Below are 23,036 nucleotides of genomic sequence, written 5' to 3'. Positions count from 1 at the left end.
CCATGTAGTAGACGCCCCCATCGCATATGGAAAACAAGTTGTTTTTAGCGAATTTCCCATATAGGGAATAAGCTATTACCGTAGGTCTCATGGTAAGACCTGGACCCGGGACCGATTTAGTTTTTCGTTTTGAGGTCCCCAGAGGCCAAAAACACCATCCGTTCAAATTCATATATATATATTTATTTATATATGTGTCCGTTAGCGCAATAACTCGAGCAAAAATTATCCGATTTTGATGAAATTTGGTATAAACGTGTTAACCTACATTTATTTGAACGAGTTCGCGAACCAGCATGATCGGACTATGGGAACAGGGGTTTATGGGGGGTTATATGGGGTAAAAATGGGTTTTTCTAATTTTTCACCCTGAAAACATAAAATTTTACAATTTCTTTCTAAACCATTTTGTAGAGCTAAAAAAAAAAACAAATAATTTAGTATATTGAAGCATTGTTGCATGCCTAACGGTTATGGAAAAATCGCAAAATAATGTAAATTTAAAATTACCATGTTATTCTTATGGAGAATAAATACAGTGTTGTAGCTTGCTTGTGTATGGACATATATTAATGAAATTTTGAAATTTTGTTTACTTCATACTGAGCTATTAATATTTCAATAAACCCCCCCTATTTTCTTCCCTGTAGCAGCAAACCTAAGTACTCATTAATATTAATGATGTTTAAATAGGAAATAAATCTGACAATTTTAAGGGAATAATTTAGTGGAATTCCAGCTGTGTATATGGAAATTCGCTTAGTCTGCAGGTTTGCTGCGGCGGGGGTATTTATTATTTAATAACAAACAGCTGATTCCTCAGATGAGTATTTGATCACAGTCATATTCAGATAGTAAACAAGGGACTAAATAGTTAATGGAAATGGGTTTTAAATAGGCTAGGCTACTTAAGTGATAGCCTATTTGAGGAAGATGGGCTATATCACTCTTTATAGTATGTATCCACAACCAACAAATTTAATTTACTGTTAATTCGTAGTTATTACCCTGATTTGACTGTCTTAAACAAACACAATTTTGAAATGTAAAATGTTTAATTGCATTGTGTTTTTGACCCTAAAACAAGTTTTGAACGTAGAGGATCAAAGTAAGTAAGTTGAAGGTTTGAGTAATCAAATGGGCAATTTGCGCAAGGTTACCCTTTTAAAGTTTTTTTTTTATGATAGAGTAATAGTTTCGCTTGAAACTGAGCAATGTATTTGCTTAAGAACTGTTTTCGTATTTTTTATTGTCTATTTTTTGGGGGTTTTGATGTCTACAACTTGTTAGATAGATCAACGTATAGCCCAAAGTCTTTTGACTTCTTGGTACAGCATCGACGCCCGAAATAGTGTCCCTTTATTATTTTCTTACATCTAAGTTATAATTGACAATATGATCGTCTTCAGGTTTACAGTATTGTCGTATATAGTAATAATCTGCACCACTTGCATTGAAATGAGTTCGTGTTCTTTAGTGGTTAAATAAATAAATAGCTAAAAAGAGTATTTAAATAAGTATTTTAAAACTTATAATTTTTTGAGGTTTACTATTTTACACCAGACTTATTTAAGCCAAAAATATACCAAAATATTTTAAAAAGTTGAAGCTATAAACTAGGTACACTATGTCTTTAACTAATGTGGTAAAAATCATAATAGTTGATTTCCACTTCACATTTCAATTTAACGAAATAAGTTATCCCAAGTTTCGAATATCCCTGGAAAAAATGTGGTATGGACCCCGACAATGTATTTTGAACATCCTTACGAAGAAAATCAGATTTAGAAGCCTCACAATTAAGTCATAAGTCTCGCGTTTTCCAGATCTGCAAGAGATTCTTCCATTGATAAAAAAGGTTTTTGGTTTAAAAAGATAAACAAGTGCCTAAAAAAATTCCAATTTCGAAGTTTCTAGTGTTAAGTGGAGAACTCCTTATGTAATAAAAAAAAAACATTGTCCCCAAATCATGATGATGCCTAACCACTACACGAAATTAAAGCTGCAAGTGCAAAGAAATTTTGAAATCCCCTGTTGTGTCGGGAGATGTGCTCAATTCTAAAGAAATACCACAACATATCTTCTTTATTTACAGTTTATTCAAACTGCAATATTTAACTCTACACAAAAATTACAAATCATTAAAAGAAATAAATTAAAAATAAAATGAACGTCATACAATATGTGATATAATTCCATATTATGGAAATCATTGCCTATAAGCTTTTCATAACAAATACTCGCTGTTGCATGTTATGCACAGAATAACGTATTAGATGTTACGTTGATCGGACGAAACAAGCAAAGTAGCTTTGACTAATCACTTCCGGTCGGCGATCCTTTACTTCCGGTTCCGTTGATATACATGATGGTCAGTAATATTGACGAGGATCTTCTATTATGTTTCAAGTGTGGTATGTTTGAAGAGAACCCCAATAGACCCCAATACACAAATTGAAACCTGCACAGTACACGATACTTGGTAAATAAAGTTTTCCTACCACTGCATGGAAATTATCACATTGCCACACCTGTAAACAGTACGCAAAATAGCGCATTTACGCTCTAGAGTGGGAATGGATCATTCCCGCTCTTTAATCAGCTGATTTTACTGTTGGCGTTTCTAAAACAACCACAGCCAAGGATCAGGTACGTTAACAGCCGTAAAGAAAATACCAGAACCTAAAAATAATAATTTTATTAACAACTAAAAGATGGTGGTAGGAAAAATCTTGCGTGTAGTACGAGCTACTAGAACAACCAGCAATTGCACTCTATAAATACAAGAATAGCTAATGTATTACATTTCATGGTTAACCTAACTGTAAAGGTGTTTTAAAGTGATGTCGAAATTTTTTTGTGGTACCTGTTAAAACCAAAACTCAAGAGATAAAAGCCTATATTCTCATGTAAATGGAGTTGCATGGTGGCATGGGTTTCATTGGTTTCAAATAACTTAATTTGATATTTTTCTTATATTCAAACAATAAAAAACATTTAATTTAGTTTGCTATTTATTTTGTAAAGTATCTTGTGAAAACCAATAAAGTTACTGAATTTTGCAATGAATTGAAAATAACAAATTAACAATGTTTTTCTCTAATTTCAATTATTATTTACTTTCATGTAAAATAATGTAAATTAATTGTTTCTAAATTCATTCACAAACTACACCCCTGTTTTGTTTTATTATTCAACACTCTTAAATTAAATACCGACCTAGAATAGAAAGTCATTACGTCACCAAAATCAATACACCCTAACGAAGTTAAATAAATACATTTTACGGGGGAAAGTACTCTTGGTTTTTCCTACAGAATTATGAAAACAAGGATCGTGTAACACTGATCAGTGAAGGAAATGGAATTTTCGATTGAACCCGTAACAAATCCAATTCCCGTGATTGTTTCAATATCAGCAACAATGATCAATGTATGATGGCTATTCTAAAACCAATTCCAAACACTGATCTCTGCCATTTTGAAAAACCTCGTTACCTGAAATTTAATTTCCGATCGAAACACATAAATACACATTATTTACTGCAGTTTTGGGTGAAAAATTCTTTTGTCCCAAAATTTTGTATCCTTAACATGAAAAGAATTTTGATTTTTTATTCCTGGAGAGAGCATTTTATTTTGAAAATAAGGCCAATGAAGCTTAGGTAAATCAATACCGTGGTTTTACATATAGTATAAGAATTTACTGTATCATTTTATTAAATTATAAACAAATAATAAAAAAGATTTGATGATTAAAAACTAATTTATTTTGTATGCGAAAAATATAAATAATATAGCAAAGATAAAACTTAAGAAACGACTTGCGAGTTGTGAGACAGTGATGAAGTTTCATCCCCGGCACATTTAAAAACATTCAAGGAACTTAACAACTTTCCCAAAAAGAATACTGCATGTGTAATAGAATAATATGTAAACAAATAAACCTTATAAACCCATATTGCAACGTAATTGTTAACAAAATGTACTTTTACAACGCAAATGTTATTACAATCATATAAACTCTGTACTGTACATTTTTAAAACAATATTTTTGAGGTGTATTCTTTGATGAACCAATAAATCTAGAAAAATTAAAATCTTTATTTTCCACATGTACATACAATAGACATCTTCACAAATAAATATGGAGACAAATAGGTTCAAAGCAAATTAAAGCTTAACAAAACAAACAAGTCTTAGAAGCTATAACAGATAAAATTTATAGAAGTTACTATGCAGGTTTTCATAAACTGTAACAAAATATTCAGCGAAAGAATGAACAAATCCAGAGGTAAAATTTCCAGCACCAAACCACAGAAGTATTGACTTAGTCTCTACCAGTTCATTCCTGGGAAGCGAGATGATATTTAACTTGAACGTTTCTTTTTTCTTCTTTTCCAGAGGAAGGGAATAAATATTTTAAAATTAATTTTTAAAAATTTAATGCAAACACAGCAGTTTTATTAGGTAAAAATTTGAGGTGATATTTTTAAAACACCCTACTGTCAATTTACGGTTATAAATTCTTACCAAAACTATATAATATAGTAGGTAATAAACTGGGATCAAGTCTAACCATTTACTTGGTTTAAACAGATTTAAATCCTTATATTGTAAAAGTTCAAATAATGTTTGGAGATAATAGTTTGAAGAAGGTACTGAACAACAAATAATATCTACAACTAAACATCAACAAAAAACTATAAAAAAATCAGATTTCCATCTGCATCGTTCAATTCACAGACTTAGTTCAACATATAGATTCAGTTCAAAGAGTTAATTACTGATTCAAATTTCTTTGCTTTTTCGCTTGTGTCTACGCCAGTACGGAATTTTCCAATGAAGTAAATTTAAAACAAACCCATTAAAGTTTTGTGGATGTTCGAAGAATCAAACCCGTCCCTCCCGCATTTAATATTTCTTACAGTAGAAAATTAATGTATAAATTACTTAGCTTTTTATACATACATTTTCAAGGAAAATATGTGTTTAGTTTCATATGTATCATATGTAATAATTGTTCTTCCAAACTCAGCCAATGTTTAGTACGAAGGCTAGACAAGGGGTTGTGGTTGGTTTAACATGACATTGATATATTGAGCAATCACCTTCCTGAACCCCTCTTAGCAATTAGATCGGTTGTAATTAGCCAAAGTTCACTCATAAGAGGTATATTCTGTTGAATAATTAAACCAAACATGAGCTTCATAAAAATTCGCCTTTTTATAGATACTAAAATCTGTTAATAATTAAGTAACTGAAACGGTTGATATGAGCTAAGTTTGAGCAGAATTAGTGAGAATTATTTGATGATTAAGTAATATTTTTTCACCTGTTATTTCTAAATGCTCATAACATTTTTACAATACGTTTTTTAAATGTATGTTATTATTGGTTTGTAGAATACATTGCAGTTTTATGGTAATGCTATTTCTTTATTCCTTTTTATAAGATTTTAAACTGTAGAATTAAATGTTTGTGGTGTTTAATTTTAACTGGTAATGTGTACAGATTGTGGCAGTACAAATAGCATAAAGAAATGTTATAGTTCTCCTTAAGAGTCTTCATCAGTTGTAGCCATATTGGATTTTAGTCCCATAAGATCAATTTAAACTTTGTAACAAAATTTATAAGAAACCTGATGTGATATGATAAAATAATGACTGAGGTGTTAAAATTAAGGTTTAGTGGTCCTATAGGAGTCAAGATTTTAGTTTTGTTATTTTCCCTCCACTTAATAAGTTAATGATCATTAGCTAAGCCTTTAATTAAATAACTTATTAAGAAAAGACAAAAACAAATATTTTAAATATCTTTTCCTTACCCTACAAAAATAGTACCCTACAATATGAACCTAATTATAAATTTTCAAAACTATATCTTTATAAATAACATCGTCATGCTGCTTCAAATGATGGTATGTCCTGTCAAAGTTAACATCGCTTTTATGGGACTAAAATCCAATATGGCTACCAATGATGAAGACACTCAAGGAGAACCATAACATCTTTATGCTATTTGTAATGCCACAATCTGTACACAATGCCAGCTAAAATTGAACACAACAAACATTTAATTATACTAATTTATTTCATGAAATAAGAATATGCAAAATGGAAATATAAAGATCTTGGCTATAAGGTATTGCTAGGACCAATAAAATAATAATAAAAAAATAATATACAAAATTTTTCCTACAGTTGCCTAACAATGTACATGTTCTCTCACTGATTTGAGAAAGCAAAGTGGCCAATTCGCTCATCAGTGAGACAATGTTAACATTGTCTCACTCTAATTACTTTGTCTCACTCCAGATTTGCAACGTGAAGGCACGAAATAGTGAGCGCGTAACATGCAGGCAACGTCGTATGCGCACGAAATACGTTGGCAGCACTGGCTGTAAATCAGCTGGTCAGCTGTTGTACTGTTGTATTTGTCACTTCACATTAAATGTAATATTAAAAGTTCACTTCTGTGTAAAAATAGGTTATGTTTCTTCACCAATTTATTTGTTTTATGGTAACTGTAGGAAAAGTATAATTTGCAACTCGAGTTCAAAGTACAATTGCCTCACTCGAGAAACCATTCCTCACTCGTCTACGGCTAAGGATTTAGGATTTCTCTCGAGAGTAAGGATTTCTCTCGAGTGAGTCAATTGCTCACTTTTCTCACTAGTTGCACAAATAACTATTATTTAAATTTTATAGGAACACTTATTGTTTTAATATGTCTTCTAACCCAACTTCTATTTCATAAAGATATATATTTAAGGCATACATATTCGCGAAAGACTTAGAACTTTTTCATACAACATTTAAACATTTTTTGCCTTTTGTATTTAAAGAAATATATATTTTTGCCACAGCAAAGTAAATACAGCTTTAGTTAAACATCCCTTTTGTCGGCCGAACAAACTCATCTTGACCGTGTAAACATTGTCCTCACTGGTCTTGGAAACTCACGGTTAGAATTTTAATTAATCTTACAAAATATTTTACTTGAGTTTTTGTCGGAAAGTTGTTCTTTTAACTATTTTCCACAAAATTGGAGATTGTTGTTTGTTGTGGAGATTTTATTGTGCGTTTTTACAAAGGTTATTATTTGGTTCAGCTACTATGAGTGTACTATTACTATAGCTTATAGCATGATGTGTTTGGTTTGGAAAAGGGTTGGTCTATCCATCAAGTCAATCCATCAGAAAATTAATATAAGCAATTAAAATTAATATAACTCAATGCAGGATGAAAAAAATAATACTTTTTACATAAAACAAATGTGAATTACGGTACCGAACTTACAGTAAAAGAGTTAATATTACGAATTTACGACAAATTTTATTTTAATGATCCCCCTAGGCCTATTGTTAGTATGAGTTGTATAATATTTTTTTGAAAAATATAATATTTTTTACGATTGTTTAAAATTGACTTATTTATCGATTCTTATTAATTTGCGATTAAAATGGTAAATTATTTAAAACTTTTATTTGTATAAGTAATTTTCACAGCATTTTTAATCAAACCGAGATAATCAGACGAAAATACTATATAGCTTTTGAAAGAACAGCTAGTGTGTTTATAATAATCACTGTGGTGGCAAGGTACAAGATATTCATAACTTATAATCAAACTGTATGAGGTCAAGCTACATTTTACACCTGAATAAAAATAGCATTTTACAGGATGGAAAGTAATAGCAAGAGGAAATAAGCATTTCCATGAGCTTATCCTGCCGTAAAAACGTTAATTACTCTTTAAGTCAGGAGATTAATCTTTTCCCATATTTCCTCCTCCATTATCATTTGCTCTAATGTGCTTACAGTTTCTGGTTTGTTCATGGTTGAAGAACATGTAGACTGTTGTAGACAGTTCTATGAAAGCCCTACATTAAAATTATAAATTGTAAATATGAAAAGTTGTTAATATTCCTTCCTGAATATTAAATTTGGAGGAGGCAAAAACAACAAAAATGAAGAATTTGTTTATTACAACAATGTATGTATGCATTTGAATTGTACGGTTATCAATCTTTACTCATGACCTGAGAAAACTGAAATGTTTTACTAAACACGTTCATTTGCTTAAAAAAAAGTATTAATTGAAAAAGAGTATATTTTATTGAGAAAAAAAACTGTATTTCTTGCAAAACAATGATTTGTTCGATATGTCAGTTCTTATAAGTCTATCCAAACGAATCATGCATAAATTCAAACTTAGATGAATTTATAAGCTTTTGTATCCCTTTTTTCATTTTTTTACCACTAACATTGGAATACAATTTACGTTTGACAGAAAATATCCACATTGTTACATCGATGGTTCTATTCAAATTTAAGTTAGTCAGAAAAATCCAACAGTTGTTCATTGTAAATTACTCAACGTACTGTTACAATATTAAAACCCCCATCGAAATGTTACATTCGATTTACACAATGATTTACCGTCACTAAAGGTTCTAAGGACCGAAGAAATGACGAGGTTGTGGAGTTAGGAGATAATAAAGCCACGGGATTGGTTGAGGTCACGTAAATCAGTCACGTGTTCGTGACCACGTTGTGTCAATGTCGTTAGTCTTCTACGTGACGACTCTTCATCTCAGAACAAGTCTTCAGAAATTAGATTTTTCATCTTTGAAGTAGGCGAAGGTGAAAGTATTTACGTTAACCCGAGTAAACTGATGAGCTCTAAACAAATCAAGTGCATAAAAATCAACTAAATTTTTCAAGCTAACTCCATGAAGTGTATATAAGAAGATTTTGTAACAAAGGATTTAAATTAAGAGGTTTTTTTTTGTGGTTTTACTCTTAAATTGTCCTATACCAACAAATAATATAATAATGATATGATAATAAGCCAATTCTACTAGTATTTGGAAAGTTCTTAACCCAACCAATAGCCTTTGTGGAAACACAGATCAAAAATTTATTTAGAATAAATAGCCTCACAATTTTTGTATAAAGTAAATTAGTTTACTTTGCAAAATATTCGTAAGGGGCGAAGATTGTTTCTAACAATCAAATCAATAAAAATCTTTTTTGTTTAAATATAAGAAATGGCTTTATTGTTAATGAAACATAAATTCTAACTTTGATCAAATTAGCTTGATAAATACACTTAAATCATTCAAAACTAAGCTTACACATTAGACTAAAGCAACAATTTTCATTAACTATACCAGCAAAATACAAATGTATGTTTCTGATATTGTAAGAAAAAACTTTTATATCTGTCAACGAACATTTTTAGATGTTCAGATTAGAAAAAAGTCACCCACACAAATTCTTGGAAGCATTTGTTTGACATTGACTAATAAAATATAAGTTATATATTTGAAACATACAGAGTAATTAATGTGAATGTAATTGGTATACAACCAGATTGCTTAATCAATGCTATCGACAGGCGAATCTCCGTAGTGATGAATGTGGCACTGAATCCAACTATTCACCTGGTAATGACTTGATACTCATCGTGATGTGTGACCAACAAATGTTGGATGTGTGTTTATCCAATCAACTTTTTAAGACATCATAGAACCGTTGACTGTAAATCCTTATTTATCGGATTATATTATAATGTAAACCAGTTTCCTAAACTGTTTTAAAATAAATTATTTCATTATAAACATAGTTTGTTACAAACCTAAAACATTTTGTTAGAGCATTAATATCAACAAATGGGGTTTCCCTTAATACTGTACTTGTGAAAGTAACTCGAACTATTAAAAAATAACAACAACCAAACAAACGTTGTGATGTAAACAAAATAATAAAATTAACAATTGCGCAAAGGCTACTAATTAAATAAAACCTTAGACTTACACTGACGTAAAACATAATTTAAATAATTTATCACTTACAGCAATGTAAATTTTTTTTAAAGTTATTAACAAAATTTAAAACCATACAATCGACATCATCAATAATTGTCTGCTTTGTCTATAGGGTCTTCTATAGTGACATCGCATTTTCTCACAGGTTTCCAGGATCTCTCGTCATCGCCCATAGTTTCAATTCTCAGTTTCGGCGTAGTTTCCTTAAGTCGAAACGGTTCCATCACGTTTTTCAGTCTCGTACCGATGTCAATAGCGTGAAAAGCTTCTATTATGAGTTTATTCATTGGGTTTTCCAACGAAAGACCTGAAACAGATGAGTTTGAGTGTATGAGTGGGAATGGAAATGTTTCAGTAAATAACCAAAGTTTGTACATTTCCCTTAAAAAACGTTAAACAATGCTTATGAAGTTTACAGAAAATAAAAAAAATGGAGAAGCAGAAATGTGAGTTTTTTTTTCGAAAGAAAAAAATACGTCTAAAACACTCTTTAAACTCTAATGTTTATTTCTTGAGTTCCTATGCTAACGAACACAACGGACACACACATGTATAAGACATATATAAATACATTTGAACGGAAGGGTTTTTTTGCCTCTGGAGACATCGAAAAAAGACAGGAAATCCGTGTAGTAGCAGTTGCGCCGAGTAGCATTTGCGCCGCGGATTAAATCGTGCTTCCAGCGCCGCGGAGTTTGATTAGTTCAATGATGCAGAAGTGACGAGAGTCATAATTACTTACACATTACTTGACTGAGTTGCTTGTAAATAGTGTCGTTTTGCATACTCCTAATTAACTTGTACTAGTAGTGCACTATTGCACATAATAAATGATTAAACACTTGTATACCCCCACATGCAGTATTGAGTTAGTATAGATATTTTTCCTGAACTATAATTATTATAACCAGTAGACATTTTCTACTTATCAAATTACTAATTTAGGAGGAAGGGGGGCTTTTGTTTTCCTATGAAGTTTTTAGAGAATAGTTGCACCAGGATAGTCTGCGGTGCTATGTGGAATGCAAACAGCTCGGCATATTGGTATTAAGGGGATTTGCTAGGGGTATATATCCCCATACCTTTCGTAGTAACCCACTCCCTTATGTTACCTTTGGTCACTCAATGGTGTTGTCATTGTCAGTTTCGAGTAGAATTTAGCAGAATGAACATCGTAGAATCCACAAAAGAAGGGCTCAATTTTCAATCATTTCGTCTACTACAATTGACCTACTGTACAATATATCATCGATATGTCGCACAATTGATAAGAATGCAACAATAAGCTACAATAAAACCTTTCTGAAACCTCTAACCGAATAAATGAATCGATAAATAATTTCGAACCATGTAATTGCTTACAATCGACATTTACAACTGTTCACAACAGTTGACTTGTACTCCCTAGGGACTAAAAAGGCTTTTTACCACTGGTGATTAAAAACGTTATCCAGTATAGTTTAGATCCATATGGTTTCGTCTTTTGTTTGCTATGTAAAGGTGATCGAAGTGAAGGATCACGGGTTCATACATAAAACCCCATTATAAAATGGTTTTTCATAATTACAGGTTCTAAAAAAGTTAACCATGTAAATAAATCAATAACTTGAGGGGGGGGGGCAAGCCCAAAATGACACTTTTGCTATATCATAAGATGTACAAGGACACCTACATCGAAAACATTGGTTAATCAAAACGGGTGAAAAGTTATTTCACAAAAAACCTTATGGTATCAGGTACACAGTTTCATTGTGTGTTAACACTTAGCTAAACTAAACAGACAATACCCCCACCGCAGCAAACCTGCCGACTAAGCGAATTTCCATTTGTCTGAACGAGTACCTAGGTTAGCTGCTACGAGGAAACTATTAAAGTGGAGTTTTAGTAAAATGTGGAAAGCTTAGTAGAAAATAAATAGATTTGCCAAGTTTGATCAAAATATATCCATAAACAAGCCAACTAAAATTACTCAAGTTATCGCGTTCACGGACGTATATAAATCTATACAAAATGAAAAAGTAAATTGGTCACGGGCCTAGGTCTTACGGTGCCACCTACGGTAATAGCTACTTCCCTATAGGGAATTCGCTAAAAACATCCTTTTTTTGCGAATTTAACATTATGGTACAGAAGACGTAAGTATCGTTAATTATGATAAACATTTTGCTCTTCAAGTTTCAGTGATTATTAGTGAATAATTTTTAAATTAGCTTTTAAACAGTGTTTCAAAAATATCTTTAAGAAGACAGTTTTTATACCAATAAGTATTTTATACATTATACCTCTATGTCATTAATAATTCTCACAACTTAAACTCATCTAACCTCTAACCCCAAATATTCATTTTATTTGTTTGGTTACATGCCTTTCCATAAAAAAACATTGGTATGTTTATGGATGACAAAAGCTTCCAAATTAGTATTGGACTTACATTAGGTTGTAATCTCTGCCGAGAATTTCAGTGTGTCTGTGGTGAAATCGTAGATAAGAGGGGTTTACACCCGTTATCCTGTATCAACAGTTCTGGAAGATTTTTCCGACACGCTGAAGTTAACAATCTGATAAAAAAAGCTTTGGTGTGTGCTGACATCCCAGCCCAACTGGAACCCACAGGTCTTGACCGAAATGATGGGAAGCGGCCAGATGGAGCCACAATCATCCCCTGGAGCAAGGGCCAATGTCTAATCTGGGATTTCACTTGCTCTGATACTTACGCAGTAAGTTATATAAATCAAACAAAAAAGCAATCCGGAGCAGCAGCTGAAATGGCCACCCAGAGAAAACATACAAAATACTCTAATATTACGTCAAAAGGATACCAATTAATTGTCCTGGGTGTGGAAACTGCTGGGCCATGGTGCAAGGAAGGCAAGAACTGGGTAAATCAAATAGGCCGCAAGCTAATAGAAAAAACAGGCGACCATAAAGCAAGGAGACACTTAATACAACGAATTGCCATGGCCATACAGAAAGGAAATGCCGCCAGCATAATTGGTTCCACACCCACAGACGACGACCTTTCATCAATATTTTATTTGTAAAATTAATGTAAGAATTAAATTTGGTCTATCGTTAATTTATTTATATTATACCTATATGTGTAGGTAAATAACAACAGGTTTCATTCCGATATTGGTGGTTCGTAAACTTAATCAAGGTGATTCAACCTTACACATTCATGCCAAATTTAATCAAAATCGCACGAGAAGCGATAAGCACAGGCCGGGAGCACGCCCGAGTTCACGTGCAAACCTCGCACTGTCAAGTTGATGATTTTTAAAATATTCGTGGGAATGGATGGGGATTTGTAATGTTTATTTAGTTGTACAATAGTATTGAACATTTGCATGGGCTTGTATAGGCTGAAAGCAGGGTCATTAGAAAATGGCTAAAAAAACTCACCCATGTTATTCTTATGGAGAAAAAGTGCCTAAAGTGAGGTCATATTACTATATTATACCTACTGTACTTTACATTTAATGGGTCAGTAAATGAAAGAATTAGCTTTTTTAGCTTGATTTCGAATATAGTACATGAGGATTATATGTAGGGGATATGTAGGCAAAGATCAGGATTTTTGGAATTAGTGGCAAAAAAATGATCCCCATTTTATTTTTATGGTAAAAAACGCCTAAAGTGGGGTATCTTTGTGGTATTGCCACTACACGTTTTAGAGAGTTATTCTGTAAACTTAATATGTACTTGTATTTCTAGACTTAAGATAAACTTAAATTGATATAAGGCCTGTCTCAACTCCCAGGCTTCCCGAAGCGCGATGTATTACTACCAAACCTGGTACAGAAACAAACTTTTTTTCGTAATTTCCTCTCTTTTGAGTTATTGGCAATTAATTTGTTTTAGGTAGCCCTTATACTGAAACGGCGGAGTGTACTGTGTATTGTTGTCAACCAGTGAACGATATGTGCAGATATTTTTGGTGGCATCGATTTTGCAGTTAGGCCTATTAGATTTAAAATTATGTGTAACCATTAGCATGGGTCACGAGGTGACTGCATGCAACCACTTTACGCTGAAAGTAAAATTTGGTAGGAACATAAGTCCTCAATAATCCTATTAGTGCAGTTGATTGGTTCCGCCATTGTTAACCTGTCAAAACTGCTAACCCTCATTTAATTAGCTGGCGCGGCGCTGGTGCTACGCGGCGCAAATACTACTCGGCGCAAATACTACTCAACCCAGGAAATCGGCCCCGGGTCTAGGTCTTTCCGTACCACATACGGCAATAGCTTCTCGATGGGGAAATCACTAAAACTGGGAATCCAGCTACAACTGGGCAATATTGATGCCCAAGTCTTATTATTGTCTTAATATTTAGAGAGAAGGAGTTAACACAGAAAACTTTCATGTTAAATTAAAATGCCCTGTAATATTCAAGCTAAACATATACGTTTCTATATAGTTTATGTAAGAGTAAAGCTCTTGTTAATGTTAGGCTAGTATTTACTTATATGTAGTTTCAACTGCACCTACCTCTATGGTCACCTATGAAGGCAATCTCAATACTGTTGTCATGAAAAGTTGGAAATACTTCATTCAATTCTGGCCTCAAGTCCCACCCCCTTCCTTCGTAAATCTTCAGGTCTCCTCCAATGACAAAACTAAACATTGAACAATTCGCATTTGGTTGAAGGAAAAATTATTTAATAACACATACCTTTTTATCCATGCAATATGTTACAAAATAGTGGTTATAGCGTTTATTAAAATTAAGATATTTTTTGAAGAAAACGATATAAACATTTTAGTTTTCTAACACTTGTATTAGGGTCAAAATCTCCTAAAAATAAAATGATTGTCTCAAAGATAAACAGATCATATTAGTATCATAATATTAGGGTCATAGTAAATTCGTATATTATGACAATAAAATTCCAATTTGAACCAGTACGAATAATAGTAACCAAAATTTATTTCAACAGAATCAGGATAAATTCTTCATTTATACGTACCAATCAGGCCCCATAAACTTTGTAGGAATTTTATATGATGTTTTGTTCATTAGATTATCTCACCTATTCCTTTGTCTAAGTCTCTTGCTAAATAATTTAACGTATAGTTCGAGTAGTTGTATCGAATTGTCCAGAGCAGAAAACTCCTTTGTCTTACAGAGTCATTTTAAAAGTCAGGACAAGTTTTCAAAAGACTATTAATACATGAGCGTCTGCAGGATTTCCTGAGCGCTTCTATATCTCTGCACCTTTAATAAAATTAAAATATTCAATCAGTCAAAACCGTGGAGCTATCGACACCTAGATTTTATCAGCTCCTTCACCGGGGAAGGAATTTGAGTGTGGCTGGTTCTATGGGTAGGCCTAGCATTTTTTGTGAATACAATTTTATCCCCCCTCAGAATTAACATCACAATTTCCCACGTAATCTACTATTCAAGAGTTTCTTACAAAGCAAAGTCTACCCACCGCAGTCTCCTTACTTGTAAGCAATGTCGGGCAGGCCTCGAGCTATGTGTAACTCCTGCATCTCTCGCATGATCCTCTGACAAGACTCTTCGCTGTCGCAGGCATCTGTCTGAGTGTAGTAGGTGAAGATGACGTTCTCCACAGGCAGGGAGGTTGCCGTCATAGGGGGGTGCTGGGCTGCGGGTCTCGCTCCCCAAACTGACCTGGGGACGATCTCACGGTCGTATCCTTCTACTTTCGGGACCGGCCTGATTGGTGGCTGGCGATACGGGTTATATTTTTTGTCCCTCCTCTTCGGCATTTTGAAATTTTGTTATCTGTAATCGTACAATTTACTTATTTCAATTGGGTATAAAGCTTTGGAAAGGGTTTGAGTAGGTGGGGAGGATGGGTTAGGGATGGAAATGTTGAGATCGAATAGAAAGGTATGCATTAAACATTTTATAATTACACGGGAGGGTATGGTTATGAATAAGTATTTATTTAAATAAACCCTAAAAGTGCAAGCGGTAAGATTTATGACGGGAAAACCACCACAGGTCTAACTAACTAGAACTAATGTAATGTTAACTGATGTAGAATTTGCATTCCATGTCATAAATAGCCTACTAGAGTTGTTATTGTTTTAAAACGGGTTAAAAATTCAGTTATCCATAAAAGTTAATTATTCAGAAAGTTTTACTGGTACTACAATTTTGGGTTGAAAGAACCTATCAACCAACAAGTGTGGTAGGTTAGGAGAAGTAATGGTAGGGTAGGATAGAATGGTATAGAAAAATAATTATACCGACTGAATGGCTTTGAAAATATTTATTTGCATAAATTATAACAGTGGAAACAGTGAAAATAGAACCAAACGACTTCCACTCGAGTTAACCTGTGTGGAAATGTATTTTTTTACTTTCTCGATAAAAACAAATATGATATTTGTTTAAATAAAGAGTTCGTAAAAAATCTAATGAATACTGGAATTATTTACTCAGTGGCCTTTTTGTAGTTATATAATTTAAAATCACATAGCTTAAATTACATTTATATTTAGGATTTAGTGACATAGTCTTTTGGGGAATTCGATATATCTATAATTTAGTATTACTTTTAAATAGAGCTCTGCCAATAGAGTACGTCTGGAATAGGATGATTCTAAATTATTGTTACACTGTTGAATCTCTATAAATGAAAAAAAGAAAAAACATAACTTACAACCTATCATCACAGGGTGAGAATAAATTGAAAGAAGGGATTATAAAGTTTTATTTGACCCAACTTAAGTAAATTTAGTTGCAAAATTATCCCCTACAGACATTTAAAATTTTAACTACGATTTTAAATTCTTTACACACTTTTACCTCTTTGAATATAAAAAATTCAAACTCTATGTTGAATTTTCAAAAGTTAATACCACTAGGGGTCAATTAGTTCTATAATTTACCACTCAGTTAATGTTGTTCACCATTATTGTAAGCTGCGAGGAACATGACTTCAAAAGAGCAAAAAGTGTTCTGTGTTTTAGCGTTCACAGATTTTAAATTGTATGATTAATTTAAAATCGTAGTTAAAATCTAAAAATGTTTGCAAAGGTTAATTTTGTAACTATGTTTACCAAAGTTGTGTAAAAAAAAAACTTTAGAATGCCATCTTTCAATTGATTCTCATCCCGTGATGATAGGTGTTATAGCTTTTAATTTCTAAATTTTAAAAAGTGTAAAAATAATTAAGTATCACCCTGTATAGTATTTTTATTACATTTCCTCGAATCGATACAGTTCGATTCAATTTAGAAAGTTTCAGAGGCTAGTTAAAAATTATAGTTTTGAAAACTATTAAAGCTGAATAAAGTATTAAAAGAGTACAATAATGGATCAGATAAGTCGAATCAAAAACTGAAATTGTATTACAAATAGGAAGATAGACTTTACCTACCGTTTAGAAAACAATTCAACCCAAAAGTAGTAAGACAACTAGTCAATGTACAAGCAATAGCATCAAAACCAGTATGTATTAGTTATCTTCTAACAATGCTAGACACTATAGCAATCAATATTAACCCAGTAGAACAAATACAAGTGACAATTGTCGTTGCTAACCACATCGGAATCTTCTTCATGATTGATCACTATGTGATTGAAAGATAAATTGTTTGTGTGTTTATTTAACAATTAAGCCGGAATATTACGATTATAACAATGTGTGGTGATAAGATTACGCAAATTTAAGTTTTTTTGTTATTTGAGCTAGCAGAGATGCAGACAAATTACTAGTATAAACAAAACACGACCAAAGTAACAAATCTGTACTCTTCATCTTATTGTCACTCTAATATTTTACAATAAATTTACAACTTTACATTTTACAATAAATTTACTATTTACATTTTACAATAAATTTACTTTTTTGCATTTTACAATAAATTAACAATTCTACAATTTACAATAAATTTCCATTTTACATTTTACAATGGATTTAAAACATTACATCTTACAATAAATTTACAATTTTGCACTTTACAACAAATTTACAATTTTACACTTTACAATAAACTTACAATTTAAAATTTTACAATTTACAATTTTACAATAAATTTACAATTTACAAATTTACTCTGCACGATGTTTATCTGGGTTTCGTAGACGAGCTGGTGGGTCCTGGAGCACAAGGACTCCCAGATTTTTAAGGCCCTTTGGAAAATTGTTGTAGAGCTTGGTGCTGTTAAGGTTGTAAACATAACAAACAAAATTAACTAAACATGCAATTGTTTGTTGTATTCTGTTGAGCCTTTGTGTATAATGAGCTCTGGTTTGCAATAGTATATCTACTTTCATCTAGAAGAGGTAATTTTTATAGTTTATTAGGGTTTTATTTTGATGATTGTTTTCATAGGTTAATTGCTCTACATATTAAAACTGTTTACCAACAAAGATGAAAACCATTGTTTTACTTCGAATAATTACCGTGCCATCTCAACCCTTCAGCACGTAAAGAAAAATTTTACAAAATTTCCTTACTTTTGATATACAAATTCACATAACTTTGATAGAAAATAAATAATGTAAACCTCGTCCATAAATGTATGATACAGTAATATATAAACTTATATATAAAATTGTTTGGATAAAGGGCTACTTATTATAAATATTAAAAAAAGCATATTAACTCAGTACCCTGAAATTATTTTATATTTTTTTACAACAAAAAAAGGTCGAAACATGTAGAGTTCTCAAGGTACTGAGTTAGTATGCTTTCTTTAATATAAACTTATATATAATTAGTGGATTTTCCGATTCTTTGAACGGGGTGAGAAATGAACAATAGATATTTTAAAAGCTTCTTAAAATAGAATGCCACCTTCAGCCGTGGGATTTTGTTACCACATATATACAAAACAATGTCGTTTTTGCACTTAAAAACGATGTCTATAAACTTCATAGATTAACAATATAACCAGAACAATTGAAATGTGTGGTTATTTTTTCTGTTGACAGTGAACAAGCCTATAACTATTTCCCTAAGTGTTAAAGAATTTCCTAAGTCCTCAGAGTAGTAGGTTGATATTGAACGGGAATAGTTCTATGACAGTCCGGTGTAGGTAGATATTCTTTTCCCAAAATGTCAACTTAATTGATTAACAAAATTGGTGCAAAAAATGAGGACTAAATTTTACAACAGCTTTTGTACTTACAAAAATCTGTTGACGGATCAACTAAAAAGTTCTTTTTATTATAAATACTTAAATACTTTAATACTTAATACTTTGATACTTTCTGATTAAATAACCACCATACAAAAAAATCTTAAGACTATCAAAACTTAAAAATTTAAATTTAATAACTATTTAGGCAGTATATCTATTCTACATTATCATACATTTACGAATACCTCCCTAATAAGGTAATTAACTCACGAATAAGGCAAAAGGACAATTTAAAATAATGCTAATTGCCTTTTAGGCTCAAATTATCACGACAAAGCTAAGTCATAGCAAAGTAAACTTTGCTGTATATATTTGACATGTTATTAAAGAATACACTACTTGTAGGCCTACGCCATTAATGGCCTATACAAAGCGTGCTCTGTTTATAGTAGCATTATTACTGTACCAAATACGAATATTTTCCTTACTTATTCTTCGTCGAAGTTGAGTTTAACATGGCTCTCCTTCAACTTGTATGTGCTTGCGATGTATTTGTCATGTATACTGTTTCCCACCAACTCCAAAGCCACTTTCGCCAAACAGTATGGCAACACTTTTTCTGAAACAAGTTCAGTATTTGATTAAACAATACATGCATTATTACGTAAACCTATTTATTTCCTGACGGGTTAGCCTCTGGATCGTAAATTGCAATATAAAAATGGTTTATTTTACCTCTTTGCGTCGAACGATCCGTGTGTAGTTAGTACAACTACAGCTGTTTCATACCACTAGGGTACATCATCAGGTTGTTGGTAGAACGTTAGATAAAACAGCATTCATTCATAGATGAACTTGTCGAAATAAATATGTCTATATACATAAAATACACGAAAAACATTTAAATAACACGAATTTACGAACTTGGCCAAGTAACGAACACACGAGACAGGTGCCGATGGATGTTGCGTCATGACTGCTATCGTGTGTCCAAGCATCAGCTGTTACCCCTCCCCCCCAACTCCTTTATCAGGACCAGTTTTGTTTTGGTTTAAATGAATGACAGTATTGTAGATGATGTTAGATCTGAATGAAATTTGTTCGTTCAATATATAGTCAGGGTGTTCTTTGGATGCCTTGTATATTTCGAACTCCTCTATTGTGTCCATGTATCTGCCTTTAGTACATAAATGCATAATTTCTAGATTACTATGTATGTCCGTGTAGTTGTGGTTTGCGTTAATTATGTGGTTGGTGAATGCTGACTTCAAAAATGAAAAAATGAAATGTAATGATTGCCCGAGCTTTTACATCGGCCAAACTGCTCGCTCTTTCGCTACTAGGTTAAAAGAACACATACCCAAAAAGAACTCGAAGTCAGCATTCGCCAACCACATAATTAACGCAAACCACAACTACACGGACATACATAGTAATCTAGAAATTATGCATTTATGTACTAAAGGCAGATACATGGACACAATAGAGGAGTTCGAAATATACAAGGCATCCAAAGAACACCCTGACCATATATTGAACGAACAAATTTCATTCAGATCTAACATCATCTACAATACTGTCATTCATTTAAACCAAAACAAAACTGGTCCTGATAAAGGAGTTGGGGGGGAGGGGTAACAGCTGATGCTTGGACACACGATAGCAGTCATGACGCAACATCCATCGGCGCCTGTCTCGTGTGTTCGTTACTTGGCCAAGTTCGTAAATTCGTGTTATTTAAATGTTTTTCGTGTATTTTGTGTATATAGACATATTTATTTCGACAAGTTCATCTATGAATGAATGCTGTTTTATCTAACGTTCTACCAACAACCTGATGATGTACCCTAGTGGTATGAAACAGCTGTAGTTGTACTAACTACACACGGATCGTTCGACGCAAAGAGGTAAAATAAACCATTTTTATTTATTTCCCTACAGGAAATTAGCTATTGCCGTTTTTATTAAACATTATGGGCCAATGCTACTGCAATACTTCGTTCTTTAGGATCCAGAAGCAAAAAATATAGTTTGTAAAAATGTGTATAAATTTATTTTCGATATATGTACCGTGCACGATTTTGTTTGTATTGGGTCTAATTATATATTTCTTGTAATTTTAACATGTTTCATTATAAGTAAGATGGAACTAGAATGAATCCAATTATTCACTAATGCAGATAATATACTGGTTTGCTGCAGTGGATGTTTTTTTTTTATTTCGGCTATAGCAATTAATGCTGATGTGGACTGAACATGTTAGGTTTTAATAAATGCAAAAACTTTGAATTACTAAATTCCCTTACTTTCCCTGTTCGAAGGAAGTATTAAATGTTACCATTTTGGAAAAACACTTTCATACTCGTTTGTAACTTAAACTTGACATATCTAACATTAAACATTTCTGTACCCCCACAAGAATCTCTTACAATGATTTAAAGTCTTAGAGTTAAATTATAACTAAAAAGTGAACATTCACTACGTTTGTCACGGACTCAAAGACAGTTAAAATCCATATACTCCTCAGTAGTCTGATTACTAACAATAGTAAGTAATAGTAACAGTAGTACTAGCATACTACTACAGTAGTACCTAGTAGTAACAAGTAGTACAGTAGTAGTAAGTATAAACTTACTTGTATAATCACCAATGAAAGCGATCTCCACAAACTGACCATCGATCTCGGGATGTTGGGAGTTCTTCTCTGGTTGATTGAACCATCCTCTGCCTTCATATACTACCAGATCACCTCCAATTAGAAAACTAGAAAACGGTTATTTATTTTTAACGAAGAAAATCCATTCGCAACAAACATGTCGGTTTTTTTTATTTATGTGGACTAAAAGTACGAAATATTCTGAGCCCTTAGATTGTAGTTTTGTTATTAAGGGTGAATGAACTCAAAGCACCTTCCGGGAGTCTTACGTTCTGCGTAAGGCACTTGACGCATCTTAATAGATACATTTACTAAAGGCTCTTTATACTGAAACGGTTAAATTATTCAGTTTTAAACAAAACATTGTGTGACTACACAGGGCATATAACATGATAACTACTGAGTAATTCAGGTATTTTGGTGTTTGTCGATATTTTAGAGTTCACAACACACTATTTTAATCCTTACAAGTTTGTTTCGGTTAAAAGTTTTTTATAAGATTATTTTATAATAAATCTAATTGAATTATCTACACTGTGGGAATTGAGAAGCTACACAAAACCTCTCAATCCATTACACTCTACATGATTTTTTCACCTAAATACACACTTAAACAGTGACAGCTCATCCTTAATAAAAAATATAAAAAAAACATAAGAAGACAAAATGATTTTTATTTATCTAATGATAAAACAAAGTTGATGATTAAAAAGCTATCGGAAAAGTTTTGTTTTAAGTATAAAACATGTTCACTTTACATAAACGCATGTGGATCAGTAACACCTTGTCAAATTTAATAACAAAACTAAACTTGAGACTGGCCACATATAATGTCTTATCACTAACTTGTTTAATACTTTAAATTGAAATGGCAGGTTGGTATTTTAAGCTAAGTATGAATGGAGATGAGTGTAGGATGAGTCATGTTTATGAGTCTTGTTACTGGCTAAGGCCGACATGTTCCTTAGCCAGGACTGTTAATTAATAGCCCAAACAGCCAATGGCAAATAAGGATAATACAACTTAAAAACACTAACTTGTAAGCGATATCCGGAGCTCCTTGTTCCATGTGCCTCTCCTGGATCTCCTTCAGTACTCTAACACAAGACTCCAGGTCGTCACAGGATGGCGTGCCCGTGGTGTAGGTGAAGAGGACGTTGTTCACAGGATGGACCATGACAGGGATGCTGGAAGGGTCATGAGGAGGTCGAGCAGACCACTCGGACCTGGGTACAACCCTTAGTCGAGGCTTGACGGGGGACGCCATTTTAACTATGAAAAAGTTGTTGTTTATACACATAAAAAAAAATTATGTTCGGTTTATTGTTTGCTTTTATATAAAAAATCTTCTCGATACATTAAGGGAGTTTGGAATATCCTTGTATTTTGAGAAAACAGTCTTACGTTCCTTTTTACACAACCTACGTCAAAGTAAAGGGTAGTAATATTGATAATTCTGCAAAATATTACTTATATTG

At 32.5% G+C, this 23,036-nt stretch overlaps 2 protein-coding genes across 2 annotated transcripts; both read right to left on the bottom strand.

Moving 5' to 3' along the window:
- Positions 1 to 9,911: 9,911 nt before the first annotated feature.
- On the bottom strand, positions 9,912 to 17,367 carry LOC128988164 (peptidoglycan-recognition protein SB2-like). The gene is made up of 4 exons (XM_054409398.1): positions 17,195 to 17,367; positions 15,286 to 15,588; positions 14,325 to 14,452; positions 9,912 to 10,140 (listed from the first exon to the last, which is right to left on the bottom strand). The coding sequence occupies exons 2-4, from the start codon at positions 15,570 to 15,572 to the stop codon at positions 9,920 to 9,922; spliced, it is 636 nt and encodes a 211-aa protein (XP_054265373.1). The 5' UTR covers positions 15,573 to 15,588; positions 17,195 to 17,367; the 3' UTR covers positions 9,912 to 9,919.
- Positions 17,368 to 19,390: 2,023 nt separating this feature from the next.
- Positions 19,391 to 22,825, bottom strand: LOC128984899 (peptidoglycan recognition protein 1-like). Its single transcript, XM_054404268.1, has 3 exons — positions 22,596 to 22,825; positions 21,538 to 21,665; positions 19,391 to 19,521 (listed from the first exon to the last, which is right to left on the bottom strand). Exons 1-3 carry the CDS (start codon positions 22,823 to 22,825, stop codon positions 19,391 to 19,393), a joined length of 489 nt encoding a protein of 162 aa, XP_054260243.1.
- Positions 22,826 to 23,036: the final 211 nt, after the last annotated feature.

This window comes from Macrosteles quadrilineatus, unplaced genomic scaffold, assembly GCF_028750875.1.
Source record: "Macrosteles quadrilineatus isolate MER2022 unplaced genomic scaffold, UCM_ALF_1.0 Scaffold_2__2_contigs__length_208266976, whole genome shotgun sequence".
Classification (NCBI taxonomy): Eukaryota; Metazoa; Arthropoda; class Insecta; order Hemiptera; family Cicadellidae; genus Macrosteles; species Macrosteles quadrilineatus.
The sequence above is the reverse complement of the archived record's forward strand: the minus strand, read 5'-3'. Positions and strand labels throughout refer to the sequence as shown.